We start from the raw sequence: 23,827 nt of genomic DNA on the forward strand, positions 1-23,827 counted from the left end.
ACAATAGAATTGGGCCAAACATACCACACAGAACCACCATGACCAACAGAAAATACTGTATTTTCTGATGGTCTTTGGTGACCCCTCCGACACCCCCCAGGTTAAGAAACGCTGGTATATAAAAATGCAAAGCATACAGGTTCACTCCTCTAAGTTCATAATTTTGAATGTTTAACTCTTAAAAGGTTGACATGCAATCAATGTGATTAAGAGGACAATATGCTTAATATGCTTGGAAAATGGGTTGAAATTTGTAAAACGAAATTCGGTGAAACTTATGCAAAGTTTTACATTCAGGTCACAAAAACTAAATACACAAAGCATGGGAGAATGCATGGTTCAGTAGTACTATGCATGAGAAGGACCTTGGGTTATCATTGACCATAAATTGTATTTTAGGCACCGGTGTAATGCTATAGCAAAGAAGGCAAGCACTGTTTTAATCCACATTAATAGAACCATCGTTTCCAAGTCACAAAACGTAATACTCTCACTATATTCTGTGCAGATTCGGAGTACAAGCAGTCCACAAGTTACGAATAAAGGTTTGTTCTTAAGTTGAATTTGTATGTAAATCGGAACAGGTACATTTTAAGTGTAACTCCAACCAGACAGACAGATAGCTTTGGAGAACATAGGGGTCAACACTCCTGTTTGTTTTGCTGTCTGTGTCCCTGTTCAGAAGATTTCATCTTATTTTCTGTCCACGTGACAATTGGATTTTGGAAAAATTGGCTTGTTGCAGAAACAAGAACTGACGATAAAGTTTCAGTGGAGACCCCTTTCCTCATGAAAATAACACTTTCAGGAGTGGATTTCTCTTCCAAGGTGTAGATTTCTCTCATTTCCTGTTGCCTCACCCCCATTCTTAACTAGGAGTTGTTAGTAAGTCGGATGTTTGTAACTCAGGAACTGCCCGTACTGAATTCAGTTCTGTGAGTTTCACTTTAACAAACATATGGACAAGTTCAGAGGAGGACAACGAGGATGATAAAAGGTATGGAGAACAAAAGATATGACAAATTGAAGGAATTGGACATACTCTTCATGAAGGGAAGGTTGAGGGCCTAAGGGATGCCACAAAGAGGAGGATGCAGGTTTGTTCTCTTTTGCCTCAAGGGATGGAACTAGGTCTAATGGTTTGAAGTCACAGGAGGGTGGATTTGGATTGAACATTAGATGGGAACTCTGGACTGTAATATCAGTTTGGTAATTGATTGGGGAAGTGGTGGGTCTTCTGGATGTCTTCAAAATGAGGCTAGACAGCTGCCTGCTTGGGATGTTCTTGCAAGAGATCCTGCACTGAGCAGGGAACTGCTGATGATGGTCCATAGGGCTCCTTGCATAATTCTGTGACTGGTTTTCTTATCACGGGTCAAGAGCTTCTTTACTCAAAACTTTAAAACATTATCTATACAGGCCTGGGCCCTGCCGGGGAGCCATTTTGAGGAGGGGGTGGTGCCAAAGGAGGCAGCCTCACGACCCCTCAAAAATGGCAAAGAGACCCCCCTGGGGGTCGTGACCCCCAGGTTGAGAATAACTGATCTATACAGATATTAGGGTATATGTGCCTTGCTGTCTACGGCAAGGATAGGGACAGCAGTTATGTGGAAGAATCTCATTTGTTGCTACCTAGATTGAATTTGGACTTCAGTGTTGTTAGAGTAATTGACATTCAGACTTTACTCTGTCACTTTCAGAACTACATGACATGCATTCATGACATATAAGCCACATTCCCACTGTTGGAACCATATATTGTTTTTGAAACTATTATGACAAGTACTCTTTGGATATTGATTATTGCCTACTGTTGTTATTGACAGTAATTAAATACACTTGGTGGAGTAAGGCTGCCACAGGCGGATCTATTATGTTTTGTAAATATATTTTCGAAAACTGAGATGTGTTTTTCCTTAAGAGATGGAGGAGGGACATGTGCAGTCTTGAGATATGGTGCTTAACAGGGGGTAGTTGCCTTGGCCTAAGGATTATAATTAGCACTTTGTTTATAAACAGCACAGAAGCAGAGAAGTGATGCACAATGGGAACTCCTTTCCAACCTGAGGACCTTGCAGGTGTGCGCCCTCCTCATATACCCAGCCAGCAGCAGAACCAGCTGAGATGGTAATACTCCAGCACATCTGGAGGGCAGTTGTCTGGAGACAGCTGCCATGAGAGAGAAGGAATGGTTACTGGACTGGGCAGAAGGGAATGAGATGTTTGCAAAAGCCCAGGGCAAGAGCTATGGAGATCTCACCTCCTTGACAGAAGCTCAGCACCTTTAACTACTATTGTTTTGTCATGAGTAAGTGCTTTAGCATTAGTGAACAGAGCAATGGTGTGGGTGAAGCTTCTGAAGCAGAAGAGGCCTGTGGAAGAGGGCAGGCTACAGCAGGAGGGGGACTGAGGTAATAAAGCTTTGGGTGAGCTGTATATTGGGGGCAGGGTTGCAGATATACCTCTGGCTTTGTGTAATATTGGAAAGTGAGCACATGGCCTAGGAGGACCATTGCGGCATCATTTGCCTGAGAGAAGGCATCTGTCCCAGCAATAGCTCTGAGGCTGGAGGAGGCCGAGCAGGCAGGATGCGTGCCATTAGGGTGGCCTCTCCCCTAAAGAGGCATGAGCAGGAGGGGTTGCTGCTATTTCTTCACTTTGGCGTCGTAAGTGCCTGCGTGCTTGTAGGCGCCCACATAGCCGCTGTTGTCCACGATGTTCTCCCGCCCGCTCTTGCCTTTGCCCTTCCCGCTCTCGTCAAAGCGCTCCTTGTGGGAACCCGTGTACTTGGACGTGTCGGTGAGTCGCTCCACGGCCCCCACAGACTTGGCTTTCTGCCAATGAAAAGGAGAACAGAAGTAGAGTCTGAACTATGCTTTCTTCAATACCCTACAACATGACCTGTGAACCCAGCTTCCACCTCACTTTTGCCTTTGCTATCTCAAGACGGAGACGGATCCCTACAACTTCCCATATAGCACCGATCTGCAGCTCTTATCAACCCACAGTCTGCAAAATCAATGTGGAGGGATAATGGGAGCTGCAGCCCAGTAATATCCAGAGGGTCATGTTATTCATTTACCCAACCTGTGGTCCGTGGACCACCAGTGGTCCCCAAGAACTGAAATATGGTCCTCAGCCTCACCATTACTACACTGTTGCAATGAGAGTGGCTGGTCTTGCAAAAGCTTATAGTGTCAATGCAACGGGGATGTCGGGAGGAGAGAGGTTGACTACCCATGAAAGGGGTGTCTTTGTTTTTAGGCCTGTTCCTGGGGTTACTTGGGGCGCTGAGTCAAAAATTTGCATTGGATAGACCTCATCAGCTCTAGATTATTAAATGTAGTTTTCTGTGGGCGAGCAGATGGCGACTAGTGAATGGCATGTGTTCTGTATCAGAACACGTGATGTGGTTTATCCAATGCAATTTTCTGAATCCGCACCCCAAATAACCAAAGTGAATCTAAGTTGACGAAAAACTGATTTGTAACCCTTTTGGTATTAATGCTGGAGAGTGGTCCGTGGTCAAGTGTCCCTGGTCAAAAAAAGGTTGGGAACCACAGATCTAACCTATATTCTCCAGCATTTCACAGATAACTTGGACACATGTCGCTGAGCAACAGCAGAGTATGGACAGAAGGGGTGACGGAGGCAAAATGAAGGGAGAAGGTACAAAGAGGGAATACACCCAGTAGTACTATTTTAAGGAAGGATATCCTGAAATCTGTGTGCTAAGCACTGAGCCGACTGGGAAGAGCAAGATGCCTTCTCTACCTTCTGCTGTATTAATTATTTGTACTTTGAACTAAGTTTGTAGCAACTGAAGTAAGATGGTGCAGAACAGGAAGAGAGGTGAGTGGCCAGGTCCTTTTAAGAAAAAAATAAGAAAGTGGGACAGCAGGGAATTGACTGGGACTGACTCTGCCAAATTGGAGAGGTGGAAGGTATGCCAACCTTATATCACCTATTATTGACTGCAGCTGTGCTACTCAAAGTGGTGGCCCCTGGACCAGTGCTGGTCCCCAAGCCATTGACTGTTGATCCCTGGTTAAAGTCCAGGAAAGAAAAAATCATTGCCGTCAACGGGCACAAATATGGTGATGATCTGTAGCAGAAATGATTGCTGGTCCTCTACACCAAATAACTCAAGTCTTGCATGAACAAGACTTCTTTCCTTCTAAGTCTCCCTTATATGAACTCTACAGATTGAACCCAGAGCTTACACTTGGCAAAATTTCAAAACAAAATCCCATTTTTTTTTGCAAACATTCCAAAACAAAATTATATATTTTGCAAAAAAATCCAAAAAATATAAACCCCTCACATTTTTTGCAAAAAAATCTAAAATGCAATACTACATTTTTTTGCAAAATATTCCAGCATAAAATCCCACATTTTGCAAAAATTCCAAAACAAAACCTCACATTTTGCATAAATGTAAAAGTGATATCCCATATTTTTTTTGCAAACATTCCAAAAGAAAACCTCACATGTTGCAAAAATTCCAAAACAAAACCCCACATTCTGCAAAAATTCCAAAACCAAATTCCTCATTTTGCAAAAACTCCAGAACAAAACCCTCAACTAAGCTATTGCTTGCCTGACAAACAAACTGGGGTGTGTCGCTAACTCCATACTCTGGATCATCCCCCCAAATATTTGAGTCCCACAGCAAGCGTTCTTTCCTTCTTTGCTCACCACCCACCCAAAGCACTTCATTTCTCACCGTGACGCCCACATTGGCTGGCTCTTTCCCTGCCACCAGTTTGCAGATAGATTCGTAGGCTTCCTCCTTGCTTTTGTCCTTAAACCTCTTCGGGGCCAAATCCTCCAAGGCACTCTTGAACTCCTCATAGTTTATGACTCTGGCCGTCTTCCCCCTGGAATGGAAGGGGAACACAGAGTTCGGAGTTGGCGGGCTGGATATAGACCTGCCTTCACGGCTTGAGCCCATAATGGGGACAAAGTTGACATGAACAAGTTTAGGGTTACCATATTGTGAAGCTAAAACAACCAAGCACAAGTATCAACGAATTACTGGCAGAGTTACAGACATCCAACGTACATACAACTCATAGTTAAGAACAGAAACGAGCCAAAAGAAACGAGCGGATTTTTAGTATATGTTACGTAGTAGTAGAATGTTGTGTACTGTCTTGATTTATTGTAAACTGTCTTTTCTATGTTGTTGTTCACCGCCACGAATCGCCCTAGGGCTGAGAGCGGCGGTTAATAAGTGCAAGTAATAAATAAATAATAATAAATAATAAAAGGAAGTGAGAGAAATGGACCCCTAAGAAAGGAAATCCACTCCTGGAAGAGTTATCCTGCGGAAAAGGTGTCTCCATGAGGCTTTACCACCAATCCTTGTTGCCACAGGGGTATTAACACTTCCCTAGGCTATGGAGCCCCCGGTGGCGCAGCAATTTCAACTGCTGAGCTGCTGAACTTGCTGATCGAAAGGTCGCAGTTTCAAATCTGGGGAGTGGGTTAGGGTTAAGGAGATGGACTTAATATCAGGGGAAAATAACTGGTGCTTCTTACAGAGAGCAGTCAACCCTCCTGTTCAAGGAGCTCCACTGGCTGCCATTCATTTTCCAATCCCAATTCAAGGTGCAGGTTCTTACCTACAAAGCCCTGAACCGTTTGGGACCTGCCTACGTGTGTGACCGCATTTCTGTGTACGAACCTACACGATCTCTTTGATCATCTGGAGAGGCTCTGTTCACGCTCCCACCTCCTTTGCAGTCACAATTGGTGGGGACGAGGGAGAGGGCCTTCTCGGTGGTAGCCCCCTGAGTCTGGAATTCACTTCCAAAACCATCCTTGAAGCCGCTATTAAGTGGAAAAAGATCTTATCTTCGTTCTTTTCCAATTTATTGTCTAGTATTCCTAGTAATAATGTTTCTGGCTTTAGATCAAATTTTATCTTAAGCATTTTTTCTATCGTTTTATGTATTTGGGTCCAGTAATTTTTAATTTTTCCGCAGTTCCACCACATATGGATAAATTTGCCTTTTTCTTTTCCATATTTCCAACATAAGTTCTTTGTTTTGTTTTTGGAGATCTTTGCAAGTATCTCTGGCGTTGAGTACCACCTGTAAAAGATTTTGTACCAGCTTTCTTTAAAGTCCGTGGTGTACGTGTATTTTATTTTTTTGTGCCAGATTTCTTCCCAATCAGTTAGAGGTATAGATTGGCTTATATCCTTTGACCAGTTTATCATATTGGTTTTTATTAGTTCAGTTTCTGTGGCCCATGATAGGAGTTGATTATAGATTTTCCTTATGATTTTTGTTTCTGTGTCTAATATTTTGTCCCAAATATTTTGTCTTTTTTGTTTCGAAGCCTGCTCTGCTATCTATCTTATAATTTTCCTTAATCTGGTGATTTAAGTTCTATTTCTTGTCCTCTAATTTTCAGTAACTGATTATAGGTCAGCCATATATTTCGTGGGACTTCTATTTTATGGTAGGCTTCATTAGGAGAAAACCACATCGGTGTTCTTTGGTATAGTTTATCTTTATATTTACTCCACGTGTGGATAAGTGCGGCTCTTATCGGGTTGTTCCGGAGTATTGAGTATTTTATTGATGTTTTGTGTATTGATGTTTGTTTACTGATGTATTTTGGGCTTGGTCTCATGTAAGCCGCACCAAGTCCCTTGGGGAGATGGTAGCAGGGTACAAATAAAGATGATGATGGTGATTATTATTATTATTATTATTATTATTATTATTATTAAAACATTTACCTTTACGTTATGCTATTCAAAGTTAAAAAAAACATTTATATTTGGCTGGAGTAAAATGTACCTGATCCGACTTTCATAGAAATTCTATGTAGTGGGTCTGCAGTGAGTTAAAATCCTTGTGCTGCTGCTTACCTGAAGGTTTGTGGGAGGTACACATTGAAAAGGAACTTTTCCAAGATCTGCTTAGATTGAGAGAGGGGTATCTTCTTTTTTTAAAGGAAATATTCCCTTAAAGATAAATAGGGGACTAATTCATGGATTGGGCATTTGGCTGATTCAGCCCAAGTACTTTGTTTTACAAGGAAACTCTTGACAGCTTGAAGCAATGTGCCTCGTTGCCAGAAACCAAAAGGCCTAAAACTCTCAAACAGCAGCTGACATTAAGCAGAGAAACAGTGCAAGAGTCTCTGCCAATATTGCTGAATCAAAGCTGGACAGCACCACCGTGCCACATACGCTCCGTTGCCCCAGAAGCACAGATGTGATCTGCAGCGATGCCAAATTAAAGCTGGCACTGATGCAAGGAAATGAATGTTTGTTTGTTTGCACAGCTATTATTTAGTGCAGAAACACAAGCACAACCCACTGTGGCAGATCCGGGGGCCCATTTTCCTCTTCCAGGACCTTCTGGGGGTTCAACACAGTCAAATGCTCAGAATGAAAAAAGGGAGCAGCTCAAGTTCACTGGAAATCCACTTCAAGTTTTTAATAAGTGGTGTTTTCCTTTATGCTAAATCAGTGTTTCTTAACCTGAGGGTCGGGACCTCTGGGGGGGTCACGATGGGGGCATCAGAGGGGTTACCAAATATCAGTATTTTCTGTTGGTCATAGGAGTTCTGTGTGGGAAGTTTGTCCCAATTCTATCATTGGTGGGGTTCAGAATGCTCTTTGATTGTGGATGAGCTATAAATCCCAGCAACTACAACTCCCAAATGTCAAGCTCTATTTCCCCCAAACTCCACCAGTGTTCACATTTGTGCATATTGAGTATTCATGCCAAGTATGGTCCAGATCCATCTCTGCTTGAGTCCACAGTGCTCTCTGGATGTAAGTGAACTACAACTCCAAAACTCAAGGTCAATGCCCAGTATTTTATGTTGGTCATGGGAGTCCTGTGTGCCAAATTTAGTTCAATTTCACGTTGGTGGAGTTCTCTTTGATTGTAGGTTAACTATAAATCCCAGCAACTACAACTCCCAAATGACCAAATCAATCCCCTCCCCAAACCCACCAATATTTGGAATTTGGGTATTTTGGGTATTTGTGCCAAATTTGGTCTAGTTACCTGGAAGATGTTTTTTTTAAAAAAAAAAAATCAGAACACTTTTCAATTTTTTAAAAAATTGTGTCAAGTGAATTGAGAATATACTGCAAGTCACTTCTGGTATGAGAAAATCAGCCGTCTGCAAGGACGTTGCCCAGAGTACACCCAGATATGTTACCATCTGGAGCTTACAGACAGGAGCTCACCTTGTCTCATGGATTCGAACTGTAGACCTTCAAGTCAGCAGCTCAGCCAGCACAAGGGTTTAACCAATTGGTCCACCGCAGCTCTTCTTGCAGATTCAGGGATGTGGTTTCCTTGAATCAATGCATCCATTTGTAATGCCATCTTCCTCTTTTCCTACAGGTTTCTGACTTTGCAAGTATTATTGTCTTTTCTAGGGAGTCACGTCTTCTTATGATATGCCCAAAATACAACAACCTCAGCTGGGTCATCTGGCTTCTAGGAAGAGTTTGAGCTTGATTTATTCTGGGTCTCCCACCTTTTTTCTCCCTTTCACATTACCCATTATGGCTCAGCAGCAGACAATTCCACAATATATGGTTTGAACTCATAATAAGGGATTTCCTGCCTTGATATTCCAGGATATAGGGCTGTGTAAAAGGGCCCTTAGAGTCAGATTGTGGGCTTTCCTGGGATTCATTCCGATACACCACCACTTTACTTACCTTTCTTGTAAACTATGGGGCGGGAGTAGATACTTACTTCACCTTGCTGAAGACGATATCCACGTCGGTGCCCGTGACCCCTTTGCCATCAATGACTTTGCAATCTTTGCACAGCTTGGCCCAGTTCTTGCCATTCATTTCCTGGCCCGTAGCTTTGGTATCTCCATATATGGCAAATTTCCGGAAACTCTCCTCCAATGAGGCCATGTCTACGCTCTCTGCCATGATGCTCTGTAAAGAACAGGAGCAGCAAATGCTCAGATGCAGGCAATGGAGGTTGCAGGTGCTTCAATATACACACTTTGGAAAGGCTGGAGATGTCACTAGTAATGAAAGGAAGCAACAGGAGGCCATGGACTCCCCAAACAACAATACTGTCCCCACAAAAGACATTTTCCTTTAGCCATTAGATTTGTAGCATTGCAAAGAGTGAGACACTGGGCCCTTTCACGTTACACTACTAATGATTCCACTATAATTTATTATTTATTTATTTACTGTATTTATGCCCCACCCTCTCTCACTCCGTGGCTTACAAATAGGCAACAATTCAATGCTGCACATTTGCCACCACCCCCAAAACCCACCTCAAAATGATCTTTGGCCTCGTTCCTTCTTCCTCAAACTTTATCAGTTCCCATATGCATCCTGGACAAAGAAGTCCCATGAAACCCATCCAAAAATGCCCCCAATCTCTCTCTTCTTCCTCCTCCTGAAGCTGTATCAGTTCTCATATGCATCCTGGGCAAGGAAGACCCCCAAATCCCACCCCAAAGGAACTCTCTGTCTCTCTCTTCCCTCAAATGCTATCAGTTCTCAAATTGCCCCCCAAAACCCACCACAAAATGACCTCCAATCGCTCTCTTCTTCTTGCTCCTGAAGCTTTATCAGTTCCCATGTGCATCCTGTACAAGGAAATCCCTCAAAACCCACTCCAAAATGCCCCAAGTATCATTCTGTTTACTATCTGACAAGATTTATCAGTTCTCATATGCATCCTGGGCACGGGAGCCCCCCAAAACCCATCCAAAAATGCACCAAATCACTCTTCTTTGTCCTGAAACTCTATCAGTTCCATGTGCATCCTGGGCAAGGAAGACCTCCCGAAACCCACCGCAAAGGAACTCTCTGTCTCTCTCTTCCCCCAAATGTTATCACTTCTCACATTTGCCCCCCAAAATGACCCCCCAATCACTCTCTTCTTCTTGCTCCTGAAGTTTTATCAGTTCCCACGTGCATCCTGTGCAAGGAAGTCCCTCGAAACCCACCCCAAAATGCTCCTAATATCTTTCTCTTTGATATCTAATAAGATTTATCAGTTTCCATATGCATCCTGGGCAAGGGAGCCCCCTGAAACCCATCCAAAAATGCACCAAATCACTCTCCTTCATCCTGAAACTTTATCATCTTCCATGTGCATCCTGAGCAAGGAAGACCCCACAAAACCCACTCCACAGGAACTCTCGGTCTCTCACCATCCAAATGTTATCGGTTCTCACATTTGCCCCCACAGTCCCACCCAAAAACTCCCACGGCTGTATTTTATGACATCCTGGAGTTGGGCGTCACTAGAGTTTTCTGAGAATTCAAAATGCCCCTCATTGAACTGCAAATTCCAGCATTCCATGGGATGGATCTGTACCAGTCAACATGGAATAACAGTATTATAATAAATGTCATAGCATATAAGGGTTACAGTAGAATGAAATTGGCTATCAAATGTTTAATATTACCTAAAGTTCTTAGATTTGCTGAGTTCATATTCCTTTGTTAATGTTACCTGCTCCTTCTATTTGGGTGGCTAAACTCTAGTTCTGTTTTGTGTGTGTGTGTGTGTCAGGAGCGACTTGAGAAACTGCGAGTCGCCTCTGGTGTGAGAAAATTGGCCGTCTGCAAGGACGTTGCCCAGGGGATACCTGGATGTTTTTGATGTTTTACCCTCCTTGTGGGAGGCTTCTCTCATGTCTCCACATGGGTAGTTGGAGCTGACAGAGGGAGCTCATCCACGCTCTCCCCGGATTGGAACCTGTGACCTGTTGATTTGCACCACTGGGATTCTAAATGCACAACTGGAATTGAGCAATTATGATCAACGATTGTAAATCTTACAGAACTAAAGCTTCCACAGAAGGCTGGTCAACCAATGAGGCCCACCATACTCAGCATAGCATGCACAGCATCTCTGAGCTCCAGCTTGCCAACCCTAGCTGATTGCTCCTGCCCAGGGCCCCCATTTCCCACCCGGCATGAACGCAGCCCTTGGGAAATGCTGCCCGTCTCCCCTTGCCCCATGCTTCTTCCTCTGGCGCCTTGCCAGGATCCACCCAGGCCCAGGGCCGCCAAATGGGGCACCAGCCAACCTGGGGGTTTGCCAGGTCCACCTTAGTTACAGCCCGACATCAAACACAAACAGGCTTGTGGGCTTGGCTGCTGGGGTGGCCACAGTTTGTGTTGCCCAGCGACTGTTGCTAGGGGTGGGTTGTGCAAATTGGACCCTGCCGTTGCCGTGGGGAGGGTGGTGTGGATTAGCATTGACACCACAGAAACACACATGTGTGCAAAATGTAGATCAAGTTCACTCTTGGAAGTGAGCAAAATGAGACTTGGGCCTCACAAGTTAATCAGCAGGTGACGGATCGCGCCACTTGTAGAAGCACCTGGAGAAAAGCAGAGCACTCTCAGACCTTCCCTATTTCAAGTTATAGCTGGTATGACTTTTTACTTCCCACATAAAGTTTGTGTCCCTAACTAATTGTGGACATGGTCCTGATTGGCTATAAAAACAGAAAAGATTCCATATTAACCGCAAGATGTGAAGCCACAACCAGTCAAGGTTCCCTTTGATCTGTGGGTGACTGACTTGGGAAAGTTATTCTTTTGGGATGATAATTCTCAGAATTCCCAGTGATGCATGCTGGCTGGGAAAGTCTAGAGGCAGAAATTCCGGGACCAACAGGTCTGTATGTGGCCCTCTTCTGAAGTCCCGGGATTTTTTGCCCCTGCTTAAAATCCGTGATTCAGTGCTGTCTGGAAGCGCCCTGAGATTGGTCGGCAAAACAAAAGTGATATTGTGAGTGGAATTCAGAGAACTATTCATTGAAAAGTCAACACGTTATACCACAAAAAGAGACTGGGTTGTTGTAGGTTTTTTAGGCCTATATGGCCACGTTCTAGAGACATTTCTCCTGACGTTTCGCCTGCATCTATGGCAAGCATCCTCAGAGTAGTGAGGTCTGTTGGAACTAGGAAAAGGGGGTTTATATATCTGTGGAATGACCAGGGTGGGACAAAGGACTCTTGTCTGCTGGAGCTAGGTGTGAATGTTTCAACTGACCACCTTGATTAGCATTTGATTGCCTGGCAGTGCCTGGAGCAATCTTTTGTTGAGAGGTGATTAGATGTCCTTGTTTGTTTCCTCTCTGTTGTTGTGCTGTTCTAATTTTAGAGTTTTTTAGTACTGGTAGCCAGATTTTGTTCATTTTCATGGTTTCCTTCTTTCTGTTGAAATTGTCCACATGCTTGTGGATTTCAATGGCTTCTCTGTGTAGTCTGACATGGTGGTTGTTTATTTATTTATTTCGGTTACTTCTACCCCGCCCTTCTCACCCCAGAGGGGGACTCAGGGCAGCTTACAAAGGCACAATTCGATGCCGGCATCAACATAACAGTAGAATAAAAACAATATAGCAACAATTAAACAATTAACAATCAGTTTCTGCACTGCAACAATAAAACCAATAAAACCGATTTCACCTAATTAACGCTCAGCGTTCGCCATCTCATAGTCCAAATTCCAATTCCACTTTGTCAGTCCTGTCAGTCCTAGTCGTCCAATTGTCTTTATCTTGTTGTCAGATTGCCCGAAGGCCTGGTCCCACAACCACGTTTTTAATTTCCTCCTGAAGAAGAGGAGGGATGTTGATGACCTAATTTCCCCCGGGAGTGAGTTCCATAGGTGAGGGGCCACCACTGAGAAGGCCCTGCTCCTCGTCCCCACCAACCTCACTTGTGATAGCGGTGGGGTCGAGAGCAGGGCCTCCCCAGATGATCTCAAACTCCAAGGTGGGACGTAGAGGGAGATGCGTTCGGACATCCAGAATTTCTGTGTTCTCAAATAATATACTGTGTCCAGGTTGGTTCATCAGGTGCTCTGCTATGGCTGACTTGGGTGATGGTTGGAGTTTTTATGTAGATAGATATCTATCTCTGTGTGTGGGTTTTCGACAATACACAATAAGAGTTTGTAAACCACAGTTTCTGCTAACTATAGTTGGAAACAGTGTCTGATTTAGCAAGATCAAGTTTTGGACATCATTCTGCCACCATGAAAACCAAGACGAATGTAAGGAGCTGAATGTTGCCAAGAAAAAAAAAGTTGAGAGCAGACAGGTCATCGAATTGACCCTGATTTGCCTGTCATACCTTTGCAAGTTGGAAACCTGCCTGGGGTTATTTTCAAAACCACGGTCGGTGTGAATGATGGATTTGGTGCCATGTCTGCATTGAGACAGAGCATTGTATGAACATGCCTAGTGTTGCCAGTGCAATTTGTGTATGTTTGTTTGTGTATGTATCCAAGACCTTTGGAGAGGGTGCAACTAACCGACTGGGTGCGATGCCTGAGCTGGTTAGGCTTTGCGGTGAAAGAATCCCTGTGATACTTGTGCAACGCTTGAGCAAATACCTTGAGCAACTGTGGAAACGCGGAACAGAAGAAACGTTCTGAATAAATATGGGGATTAAGAGTTGCTTCTCTCTACCTGGCTGCTTCACAGTCTTATATGTCAGTCTTGTTTGCTGTGACTTCCATGGTGTTGCCTGCCATAAACATGGCCAGTTGGAAGAACAGGTGAGCATGCCAAAAATGCAAAAGAGCATCTCTCCCCTGGACTAGAAGCAGGGGCCTTAACAGTAAAGAGCACAAGAAACACGTGTCCCTGACACAACTGTTACTAGGTTCTTGTAGGTTTTTTCGGGCTATATGGCCATGTTCTAGAGGCATTTCTCCTGACGTTTCGCCTGCATCTATGGCAAGCATCCTCAGAGGTGGATGCTTGCCATAGATGCAGGCGAAACGTCAGGAGAAATGCCTCTAGAACATGGCCATATGGCCCGAAAAAACCTACAAGAACCTAGTGATTCCAGCCATGAAAGCCTTCGACAATACAACTGTTACTGTTTGGGACTGCAAGCTTGGGCCCATCCAGGTGTTTTGGACTTCAACTCCCACAATTCCACACTACCCAAGTCTCTAGTCCTGAATGAGGAACAAGTTAGTTAGCTTAGAACAGGCTGAGTGTTTCCCTTCTCCAAGTGGAGTGCCGCAGGGTTCTGTCCTGGGCCCGGTCCTGTTCAACATCTTTATTAATGACTTAGATGAAGGGCTAGAAGGCATGATCATCAAGTTTGCAGACCACACCAAATTGGGAGGGATAGCCAATACTCCAGAGGGCAGAAGCAGGATTCAAAACGATCTTGACAGATTAGAGAGATGGGCCAAAACTAACAAAATGAAGTTCAACAGTGACAAATGCAAGAGAAACTCCACTTTGGTAGGAAAAACAAAATGCAAAGATACAGAATGGGGGACAATGCCTGGCTCGAGAGCAGTACATGTGAAAAAGATCTTGGAGTCCTTGTGGACAACAAGTTAAACATGAGCCAACAATGTGATGTGGCGGCAAAAAAAGCCAATGGAATTTTGGCCTGCATCAATAGGAGCATAGTGTCTAAATCTAGGGAAGTAATGCTACCCCTCTATTCCGCTTTGGTTAGACCACACCTGGAATCTTGTGTCCAATTCTGGGCACCACAATTCAAGAGAGATATTGACAAGCTGGAATGTGTCCAGAGGAGGACAACTAAAATGATCAAGGGTCTGGAGAACAAGCCCTATGAGGAGCGGCTTAAGGAGCTGGGCATGTTTAGCCTGAAGAAGAGAAGGCTGAGAGGAGATGTGATAGCCATGTATAAATATGTGAGAGGAAGCCACAGTGACGAGGGAGCAAGCTTGTTTTCTGCTTCCCTGGAGACTAGGACGCAATGGAACAATGGCTTCAAACTACAAGAAAGGAGATTCCATCTGAACATGAGGAAGAACTTCCTGACTGTGAGAGCCGTTCAGCAGTGGAACTCTCTGCCCTGGAGTGTGGTGGAGGCTCCTTCTTTGGAAGCTTTGAAACAGGGGCTGGATGGCCATCTGTCAGGGGTGATTTGAATGCAATATTCCTGCTTCTTGGCAGGGGGTTGGACTGGATGGCCCACGAGGTTTCTTCCAACTCTTTGATTCTATGATTCTATGTCTCCTGTATGACATTTGGGAATGTATCTATTGTTGGGCGAGTGGGCTTATTAACAAAAAACCCTCCTCAACTTATTAGCAGCAGTGTGACACAACACCAGTAGCCCAAAGTAATAAAAAGAACAAGAACAAGAACAAGAACAACAACAACAACAACAACAACAACAACATAATAATAATAATAATAATAATAATAATAATAATAATCTTATTTGCACCCCGCTACCATCTCTCCAAGGGACTCGGTGCGGCTTACATGAGGCCAAGCCCAAAGTACATCAAACAAAACATCAATAAACACATCAATAAACTATCAATAAAATACAAATCATATAAATCACACAAACAAAAAACAATCAAGAGTGACATAAACAATTTTAAAAATGGCCGGGCCAAATGTAATAGATTAAAATTGAAAATATGCTGACGTGAACAAGGTAAAATATAACTAGCATAGGATTTTTCGGAGAGAAATGAGGGAGCACAGTCCATCCTAAGTCAGTATTAAAGTGCATTGTGAGGACATATTGCTGAGAGTTCTCCTTATTCTGGGAAGGCACACTGGAACAACCACGTTTTCAGGCTCCTCCTAAAGACTGCCAACGTTGGGGCATGTCTAATGTCCCTGGGAAGTGAGTTCCAGAGTTGGGGGGCCACCACCGAGAAGGCCCACAAACACATAGACCAGTGTTATTTCTTCCATAGGAGGCTTTTCTTTGTAGTTGCACTATTCACAATAACAAGCTTTCTATAACACAAATAAACAAATACATAGTAGATTTACACGCAGCAGTCTTTATACTGGAGCTTTACACACGAGGCTTCTCTCATACCAGGCCTTCTCCGATCAGGCCTTCATAATACTGTGAGGCCTACAGAAAAGCCTTCTCATACAAACTGAGGCGTTCCCTCACTGAAGCATACTAACACTAACAGGCTTCAGCCTACTCACTCTCCTCCTAGCTTATTTACTTACTTACTTACTTACTTACTTACTTAGGCGATCCCTCGTTGGCTGAGTAGGATAGTCTTCCAGGATCAGTGTTCTGGTGGGTCCGTAGGTGACTGTGGAGCCTATTGTTGATCTGCATCTTCTCTATTTCAGTCCATCCACAGAGATGGATTTCAGTCCATCCCTGCATTATGCCAGAAGGAAATAACAGTCTACGCACCTCCTCACATTTTCACCCTGGGCAAAATTAACTGGAACAGCACCAGAATAATGGAGAGCAGCTGATAGCCCTTGAAATCCATCCTCATCCTCAGGCCCCTTCTACACTGCCATATAAAATCCATATTATTTGCTTTGAGCTGGATTATATGGCAGTCTGGTCTAATAATTATGGGGAAAACCCTGTGATGTTGAGTCAGGGTTTGCTTTGGGGTTGGAAAGGACTTGCACACAATGGCAGCAACAAAAGACAAAGCACCATCCAACATTTGTGTAGTTTGGGGGGGGGGGGTATTGTGTCAGGAGCGACTGAAGAAATTGCAAGTCACTCCTGGTGTGAGATAATTGGCCATCTGCAAAGATGTTGCCCAGAGTACTCCTGGATATGTTACAATCTGTGGGAGGCTTCTCTCATGTCCCCACATGAGAAGCTGGAGCAGACAGATGGGAGCTCACCCCACTCCCTGGATTCGAACCACGACCTTTTGATCAGCAGTCCTGCTGGTACAACGGTTTAACCCACTGTGCCACTGGGTGCCCCTAGTAGTAATCTGTAGGCACAAGGACCCAGGAAGGTCGCTTGCTGAGATGTTGATGGGTTGTTGTAGGTTTTTTCGGGCTATATGGCCATGGTCTAGAGGCATTTCTCCTGACGTTTCGCCTGCATCTATGGCAAGCATCCTCAGAGGTAGTGAGGTCTGTTGGAACTAGGAAAAAGGGTTTAAATATCTGTGGAATGACCAGGGTGAGACAAAGGATTCTTGTCTGCTGGAGCTAGGTGTGAATGTTTCAACTGACCACCTTGATCAGCATATAATGGCCTGACGGTGCCTGGAGCAAACTTTTGTTGAGAGGTGATTCGATGTCCTTGTTTTTTGTTTTCTCTCAGTTGTTGTGCTGTTGTAGTTTTAGAGTTTTTTTTTAATACTGGTAGCCAGATTTTGTTCATTTTCATGGTTTCCTCCTTTCTGTTGAAATTGTTCACATGCTTGTGGATTTCAGTGGCTTCTCTGTGTAGCCTGACATGGTGATTGTGAGAGTGGTCCAGCATTTCTGTGTTCTCAAATAAAATGCTGTGTCCAGACTGGTTCATCAGGTGCTCTGCTATGGCTGACTTATCTGGTTGAAGGAGTCTGCCATGCCTTTCATGTTCCTTGATTCGTGTTTGGGCAATGCTGCTGCGTTTGGTGGTCCCTATGTAGACTTGTCCACAGCTGCATGGTATACGGTAGACTCCTGCAGAGGTGAGAGGATCCCTCTTGTCCTTTGCTGAGCGTAGCATTTGTTGGATTTTCTTGGTAGGTCTGTAGATAGTTTGTATGTTGTGTTTCCTCAACAACTTCCCTCTGCGGTCAGTGGTTCCCTTGATGTATGGCAAGAACACTTTTCCTCTGGGTGGATCTTCATCTTTATTCTCGTGGCTTGTTCTCGGTCTTGCAGCTCTTCTGATGTCTGAGATGGAGTCTCCATTGGCCTGTAGAGCCCAGTTGAGGTGGTTCATCTTGGAGGAGGTGGGGTTCGCAGATGCTTTTTGCACGGCCTGACAAGGCTTTAATGGTGCTTCTTTTTTGACTTGGGTGATGGTTGGAGTTTTTATGTAGATATCTATCTGTGTGTGGAACCACTGACCGCATTGGGAAGCTGATGAGGAAACACAACATACAAACTATCTACAGACCCACCAAGAAAATCCAACAAATGCTACGTTCAGCAAAGGACAAAAGGGATCCTCTCACTTCTGCAGGAGTCTACAGAGGGACCACCAAACACATCTTTGCCCAAACACGAATCAAGGACCATGAAAGGCACTGCAGACTCCTTCAACCAGAGAAGTCAGCCATAGCAGAGCACCTGATGAACCAACCTGGAAACAGTATATTATTTGAGAACACAGAAATGCTGGACCACTCTCACAACCACCATGTCAGGCTACACAGAGAAGCCACTGAAATACACAAGCATGTGGACAATTTCAACAGAAAGGAGGAAACCATGAAAATGAACAAAATCTGGCTACCAGTATTAAAAAAAAAACTTTGAAACTGCAAAGCCATTCAATGCTAATCAAGGTGGCCAATTGCAGCATTCACATCTGCCTCAAGTAGACTTCACACCTGCCTCAAGTTCTTTCTCCCACCCTGGACATTATTCCACAGATATATAAACACCTCCCAACAAGATTTGCCCAGGCAGGAATAAGCCAGACTTCAAAGCTGCAAGGCCATTCAGTGCTAATCAAGATGGCCAATTCACACTTGCCTCCAGCAGACAAGAGTTCTTTCTCCCACCCTGGACAAGGATTCCCCCAGGCAGCAACCAGCCAGGCTTTGAAGCTGCAAGGCCATTCAGTGCTAGTCATGGTGGCTACTTGCCTCAAATAGACAAAGAGTTTTTTCTCCCACCCTGGACATTATTCCACAGATATATAAACACCTCCCAACAAAGGATTCCCCCAGGCAGGAATAAGCTAGGTTTTGAAGCTGCAAGGCCATTCAGTGCTAGTCAAGGTGGCTACTTGCCTCAAGTAGAGAAAGAGTTTTTTTCTCCCACCCTGGACATTATTCCACAGATATATAAACACCTCCCAACAAAGGATTCCTCCTTCTCATCCTGAGGCTGTCAGGGGTGATTTGAATGCAATATTCCTGCTTCTTGGAAGGGGGTTGGACTGGATGGCCCATGAGGTCTCTTTGATTCTATGATTCCCCCAGGCAGCAACCAGCCAGGCTTCGAAGCTGCAAGGCCACTCAGTGCTGGTCAAGGTGGCCAATTGCAGCATTCACACTTGCCTCAAGTAGAGAAAGAGTTTTTTTCTCCTACCCTAGACATTATTCCACAGATATATAAACACCTCCCAACAAAGGATTCCCCCAGGCAGGAATCAGCTAGACTTTGAAGCTGCAAGGCCATTCAATGCTAGTCATGGTGGCTATTGCCTCAAGTAGACAAAGAATTTTTTCTCCCACCCTGGACATTATTCCACAGATATATAAACAACTCCCAACAAAGGATTCCCCCGGGCAGCAACCAGCCAGGCTTTGAAACTGCAAGGCTACTCAGTGCTAAGCAAGGTGGCTAATTGCAACATTCACACGTGCCTCCGGCAAGCAAGAGCTCTTTCTCCCACCCTGGACATTATTCCACAGATATATAAACACCTCCCAACAAAGGATTCCCCCAGGCAGGAATCAGCTAGGCTTCGAAGCTGCAAGGCCACTCAGTGCTGGTCAAGGTGGCCAATTGCAACATTCACACTTGCCTCCAACAGACAAGAATTCTTTCTCCCATCCTGGACATTATTCCACAGATATATAAACACCTCCCAACAAAGGATTCCCCCAGGCAGGAATCAGCTAGGCTTTGAAGCTGCAAGGCCATTCAGTGCTAGTCAAGGTGGCTACTTGCTTCAAGTAGACAAATAATTTTTTCTCCCACCCTGGACATTATTCCACAGATATATAAACACCTCCCAACAAAGGATTCCCCCAGGCAGGAATCAGCTAGACCTTGAAGCTGCAAGGCCATTCAGTGCTAGTCAAAGTGGTTACTTGCTTCAAGTAGACAAAGAATTTTTTCTGCCACCCTGGACATTATTCCAAAGATATATAAACACCTCCCAACAAAGGATTCCTCCTTCTCCTCCTGAGGTTGGATGGCCATCTGTCAGGGGTGATTTGAATGCAATATTCCTGCTTCTTGGCAGGAGGTTGGACTGGATGGCCCATGAGGTCTCTTCCAACTCTTTGATTCTATGATTCTATGATTTCCCTAGGCAGCAACCAGCCAGGCTTCGAAGCTGCAAGGCCACTCAGTGCTGGTCAAGGTGGCCAATTGCAGCATTCACACTTGCCTCAAGTAGACAAAGAGCTTTTTTGTCCGCAAGGCCATTCAGTGCTAGTCAAGTAGACAATTCTTTGCCTCAAGTAGACAAGGAATTTTTTCTCCCACCCTGGACATTATTCCACAGATATATAAACACCTCGCAACAAAGGATTTCCCCCAGGCAGCAACCAGCCAGGCTTCAAAGATGCAAGGCCTCTCAGTGCTGTTCAAGGTGGCCACTTGCAACATTCCCACTTGCCTCCAGCAGGCAAGAGCTCTTTCTCCCACCCTGGACATTTTCCCACAGATGTATAAACCCCACTTGCCTCGTTTCCAACAGACTTCCCAACCTCTGAGGATGCCTGCCATAGGTGTGGGGGGAAAGGACCCAGAAGGGGGCTGAGGCTGTTAGGAATGGTGGGAGTTGGAGTCCAAAGCACCTGGAGGGAGGCTGGATCCAAGGCACTTACCCCGCAGCCCAGGCGCGCCTTCTGCAACCCGAGGGAAGAGACTCCGAGCAGGGCAGCGGCGCAGCAGCAGCAGCAACCTCCGGGGCGAGGTCCCGCTGTTGACTCCCGTTTCCATAGAGACCCCGGGGACACAGCGAGGGGGGGGGGATGGGATGGGGAGAAGCGAGAAGAGCCGGTGGGCGGGGCAGGCGCCGCCCTTCCCTTCCCTCCTCCCCCCTCCCTCCGCTGCGGCAGAGCCCTGGGCGCTGAGCCAAAGAGACCATTAGCAACATGACAGTGATGGATCTCTCCTGGCGGGCATCTCCAATGGGGCTGGTGCTCTTAGGCACAGTGTCATGGAAGGACAACTGCTCTCGCTTTTGGTTAATGGGGATAATGGTAACCCAACAGCACAACAATAATGGACATCATATCCATTCTTAACCTACTCATCATATCCATTCTTAAACTCCTCTCTCTGGACTCAATAGAACCAAAGAACTCTGTACATGGCATTCATCGACCTTGCAAAGGCATTCGACACAGTGAACCGCAGCACTCTCTGGACCATCCTCCAAAAAAACCAATTTGTGACCATCCTGCGGCTCCTCCATGATGACATGTGGGCAACAGTCTTGGACAGCAGTGGCTCCCAAAGTGACCCATTTAAGGTGGAATCAGGTGTCAAACAGGGATGTGTTATTGCCCCAACTTTATTCTCCATCTTCATCGCTATGATACTTCACCTTGTTGACGGGAAGCTTCCCACCAGAGTGGAAATCATCTATCAGACAGATTGCAAGCTGTTTAACCATAGCAGACTGAAAGCCAAAACCAAGGTTACAACAACATCTATTCTAGAACTCCAGTATGCTGATGACAATGTCGTCTGTGCGCATTCAGAGGAAGATCTACAAGCCACTCTAAACACCTTTGCAGAAGAATACACGAAGCTTGGCCTGTCACTGAACATCGAGAAAACCAAAGTGCTGTTCCAGCAGTCACCAGCCATCCCCTCCCCAATGCCAGAGATACAGCTTAATGGTGTAACATTAGAAAATGTTGACCATTTCCGCTACCTTGGCAGCCACCTCTCCACTAAAGTCAACATCAACACCGAAATACAACACCGCCTGAGCTCTGCGAGTGCAGCATTTTCCCGAATGAAGCAGAGAGTGTTTGAGGACCAGGACATCCGCAGGGATACCAAGGTGCCTGTCTATAAAGCTATTGTCCTCCCAACCCTGCTATATGCCTGTGAGACGTGGACTGTCTACAGATGTCACATGCAACTCCTGGAACGATCCCATCAGCGCTGCCTCCAGAAAATTCTGCAAGTCTCCTGGGAAGACAAGCGGACAAACGTCAGCGTGCTGGAAGAAGCAAAGACCACCAGCATTGAAGCGATGGTCCTCCAACATCAACTCCGCTGGGCCGGCCACGTTGTCCGGATGCCTGACCACCGTCTCCCAAAGCAGTTGCTCTACTCTGAACTTAAGAACGGAAAACGGAACGTTGGTGGACAGGAAAAGAGATTTAAAGATGGCCTCAAAGCCAACCTTAAAAACTCTGGCATAGACACTGAGAACTGGGAAGCCCTGGCCCTTGAGCGCTCCAGCTGGAGGTCAGCTGTGACCAGTAGTGCTGCAGAATTCAAGGAGGCACGAGTGGAGGGTGAAGGAGATAAACAAGCCACGAGGAAGACGCATCAAGCCAACCCCGACCGGGACCGCCTTCCACCTGGAAACAAATGCCCTAACTGCGGAAGAAGATGCAGAGCAAGAATAGGGCTCCACAGCCACATACGGACCCACAGGGAAACCCATGATGGAAGACCATCTTACTCGTCCAACGAGGGATCGCCTAAGTAAGTAAGTAAGTAAGTAAGTAAAATCCAAACTCCTCTCTCTGGACTCAATAGAACCAAAGGCAGCCTTCCAGATGTTCCTGTGACCCAATTCCCATCAGCTCTAGTCCTGATGTCTCATCCTGCTCACCAATGCTTCCTCTTCATCTTGGAAAGAAATGAGTAGCAAAGTGCCATAAAGAGTGTGCTGTCGCACGCTGGGCCTGTGCATCAGACTGTAGACAGGACATAAGGGAAGTCATGCTACCCCTCTATTCTGCTCTGCTTAGACCACACCTGGAATATTGTGTCCAATTCTGGGCACCACAATTGAAGAGAGATATTGACAAGCTGGAATGGGTCCAGAGGAGGGCGACTAAAATGATGGGTCTGGAGAACAAGCCCTATGAGGAGCGGCTTAAGGAGGTGGGCATGTTTAGCCTGAAGAAGAGAAGGCTGAGAGGAGATATGATAGCCATGTATAAATATGTGAGAGGAAGTCACAGGGAGGAGGGAGCAAGCTTGTTTTCTGCTTCCTTGGAGACTAGGACACGGAACAATGGCTTCAAACTACAAGAGAGCAGATTCCATCTGAACACGAGGAAGAACTTCCTGACTGTGAGAGCCGTTCAGCAGTGGAACTCTCTGCCCCGGAGTGTGGTGGAGGCTCCTTCTTTGGAAGCTTTTAAACAGAGGCTGGATGGCCATCTGTCAGGGGTGATTTGAATGCAACATTCCTGCTTCTTGGCAGGGGGTTGGACTGGAGGTCTCTTCCAACTCTTTGATTCTATGATTCTATGAAATTCTGTGTGCCCAACGGGACGCCGGGGCTGCCTCAGATTAAAGGCCTTTGGATTTCCTTAAAACAGAGTCTCTAGATTGCTTAAAGGTTCAACAAAGTTCTTTATTAATGAAAACAGGTATTTCAAGGCTTTCTTAACAGTCTATTGGCTCTCTCTCAATCTTGTCCACGGGGAACAGGCACTATCTTCATAACTGTATACTAACTAATGGGGAAATCCTTAACTTCTAATCTGGGCAGTCTGTCTTTGCCTCTGTTGGCACTGAGCCCCTGCACCCGGTACCAACTGCTTCTGGCTTCCGCGAGTGACCCTTACCAAGCAGAGCTTTGTAGACTTCCAGGGGAAAAGGATTCAGATTTCCTTGATTGCTGACTGAAGTCCTTCAGCAAAGGAGCTGTAAGGCTGTATAATCCTCAGCCAAGCTATGGGACCTTTCTCCCCAGCCAAGCTGTAGAAGACGAAGCTTTCTACAGGAGCTCTTGGTATTATGTCTTGCATGAAAAGCTTATCTGTGTGGATTGAACCAAACTGGCTCCTATTCCCTCCAAAACCCAAAAAGGGGGTGGAACCAGGGAACCTAACGATAACTGACAGGTGGCTTACCCTATGATTGCAGCCAAAAGAAACCACCTATCTGCAGAGTCCCTGAAACTTAGGACTACAACAAACATTCAATGCAAAGCAAACAAAATTGGAGTTCCTGGCACAGCTGTACCTGCACAGAGGGT

At 45.3% G+C, this 23,827-nt stretch overlaps 1 protein-coding gene across 1 annotated transcript; it reads right to left on the reverse strand.

The window, feature by feature from the left end:
• Window positions 1–158: 158 nt before the first annotated feature.
• Window positions 159–20,627, reverse strand: TPPP3 (tubulin polymerization promoting protein family member 3). The gene is made up of 4 exons (XM_060788295.2): window positions 20,472–20,627; window positions 8,745–8,938; window positions 4,727–4,880; window positions 159–2,834 (listed from the first exon to the last, which is right to left on the reverse strand). Exons 2-4 carry the CDS (start codon window positions 8,930–8,932, stop codon window positions 2,646–2,648), a joined length of 531 nt encoding a protein of 176 aa, XP_060644278.1. The 5' UTR covers window positions 8,933–8,938; window positions 20,472–20,627; the 3' UTR covers window positions 159–2,645.
• Between the last annotated feature and the right edge of the window lie 3,200 nt (window positions 20,628–23,827).

Source organism: Anolis sagrei, chromosome 8 (genome assembly GCF_037176765.1).
Source record: "Anolis sagrei isolate rAnoSag1 chromosome 8, rAnoSag1.mat, whole genome shotgun sequence".
Lineage (NCBI taxonomy): Eukaryota > Metazoa > Chordata > Lepidosauria > Squamata > Dactyloidae > Anolis > Anolis sagrei.

Bases quoted from the DNA above. Each gene is read 5' to 3' on its own strand.
- TPPP3 (XM_060788295.2), bottom strand. From the start codon at position 8,932: ATGGCAGAGAGCGTAGACATGGCCTCATTGGAGGAGAGTTTCCGGAAA. The intron at 4,881-8,744 runs GTAAGTATCTAC...CTTCCATTCCAG, and splicing joins ATCGTCTTCAGCAAGGTGAA to GGGGAAGACGGCCAGAGTCA. The intron at 2,835-4,726 runs GTGAGAAATGAA...TTTCATTGGCAG, and splicing joins CAGCCAATGTGGGCGTCACG to AAAGCCAAGTCTGTGGGGGC.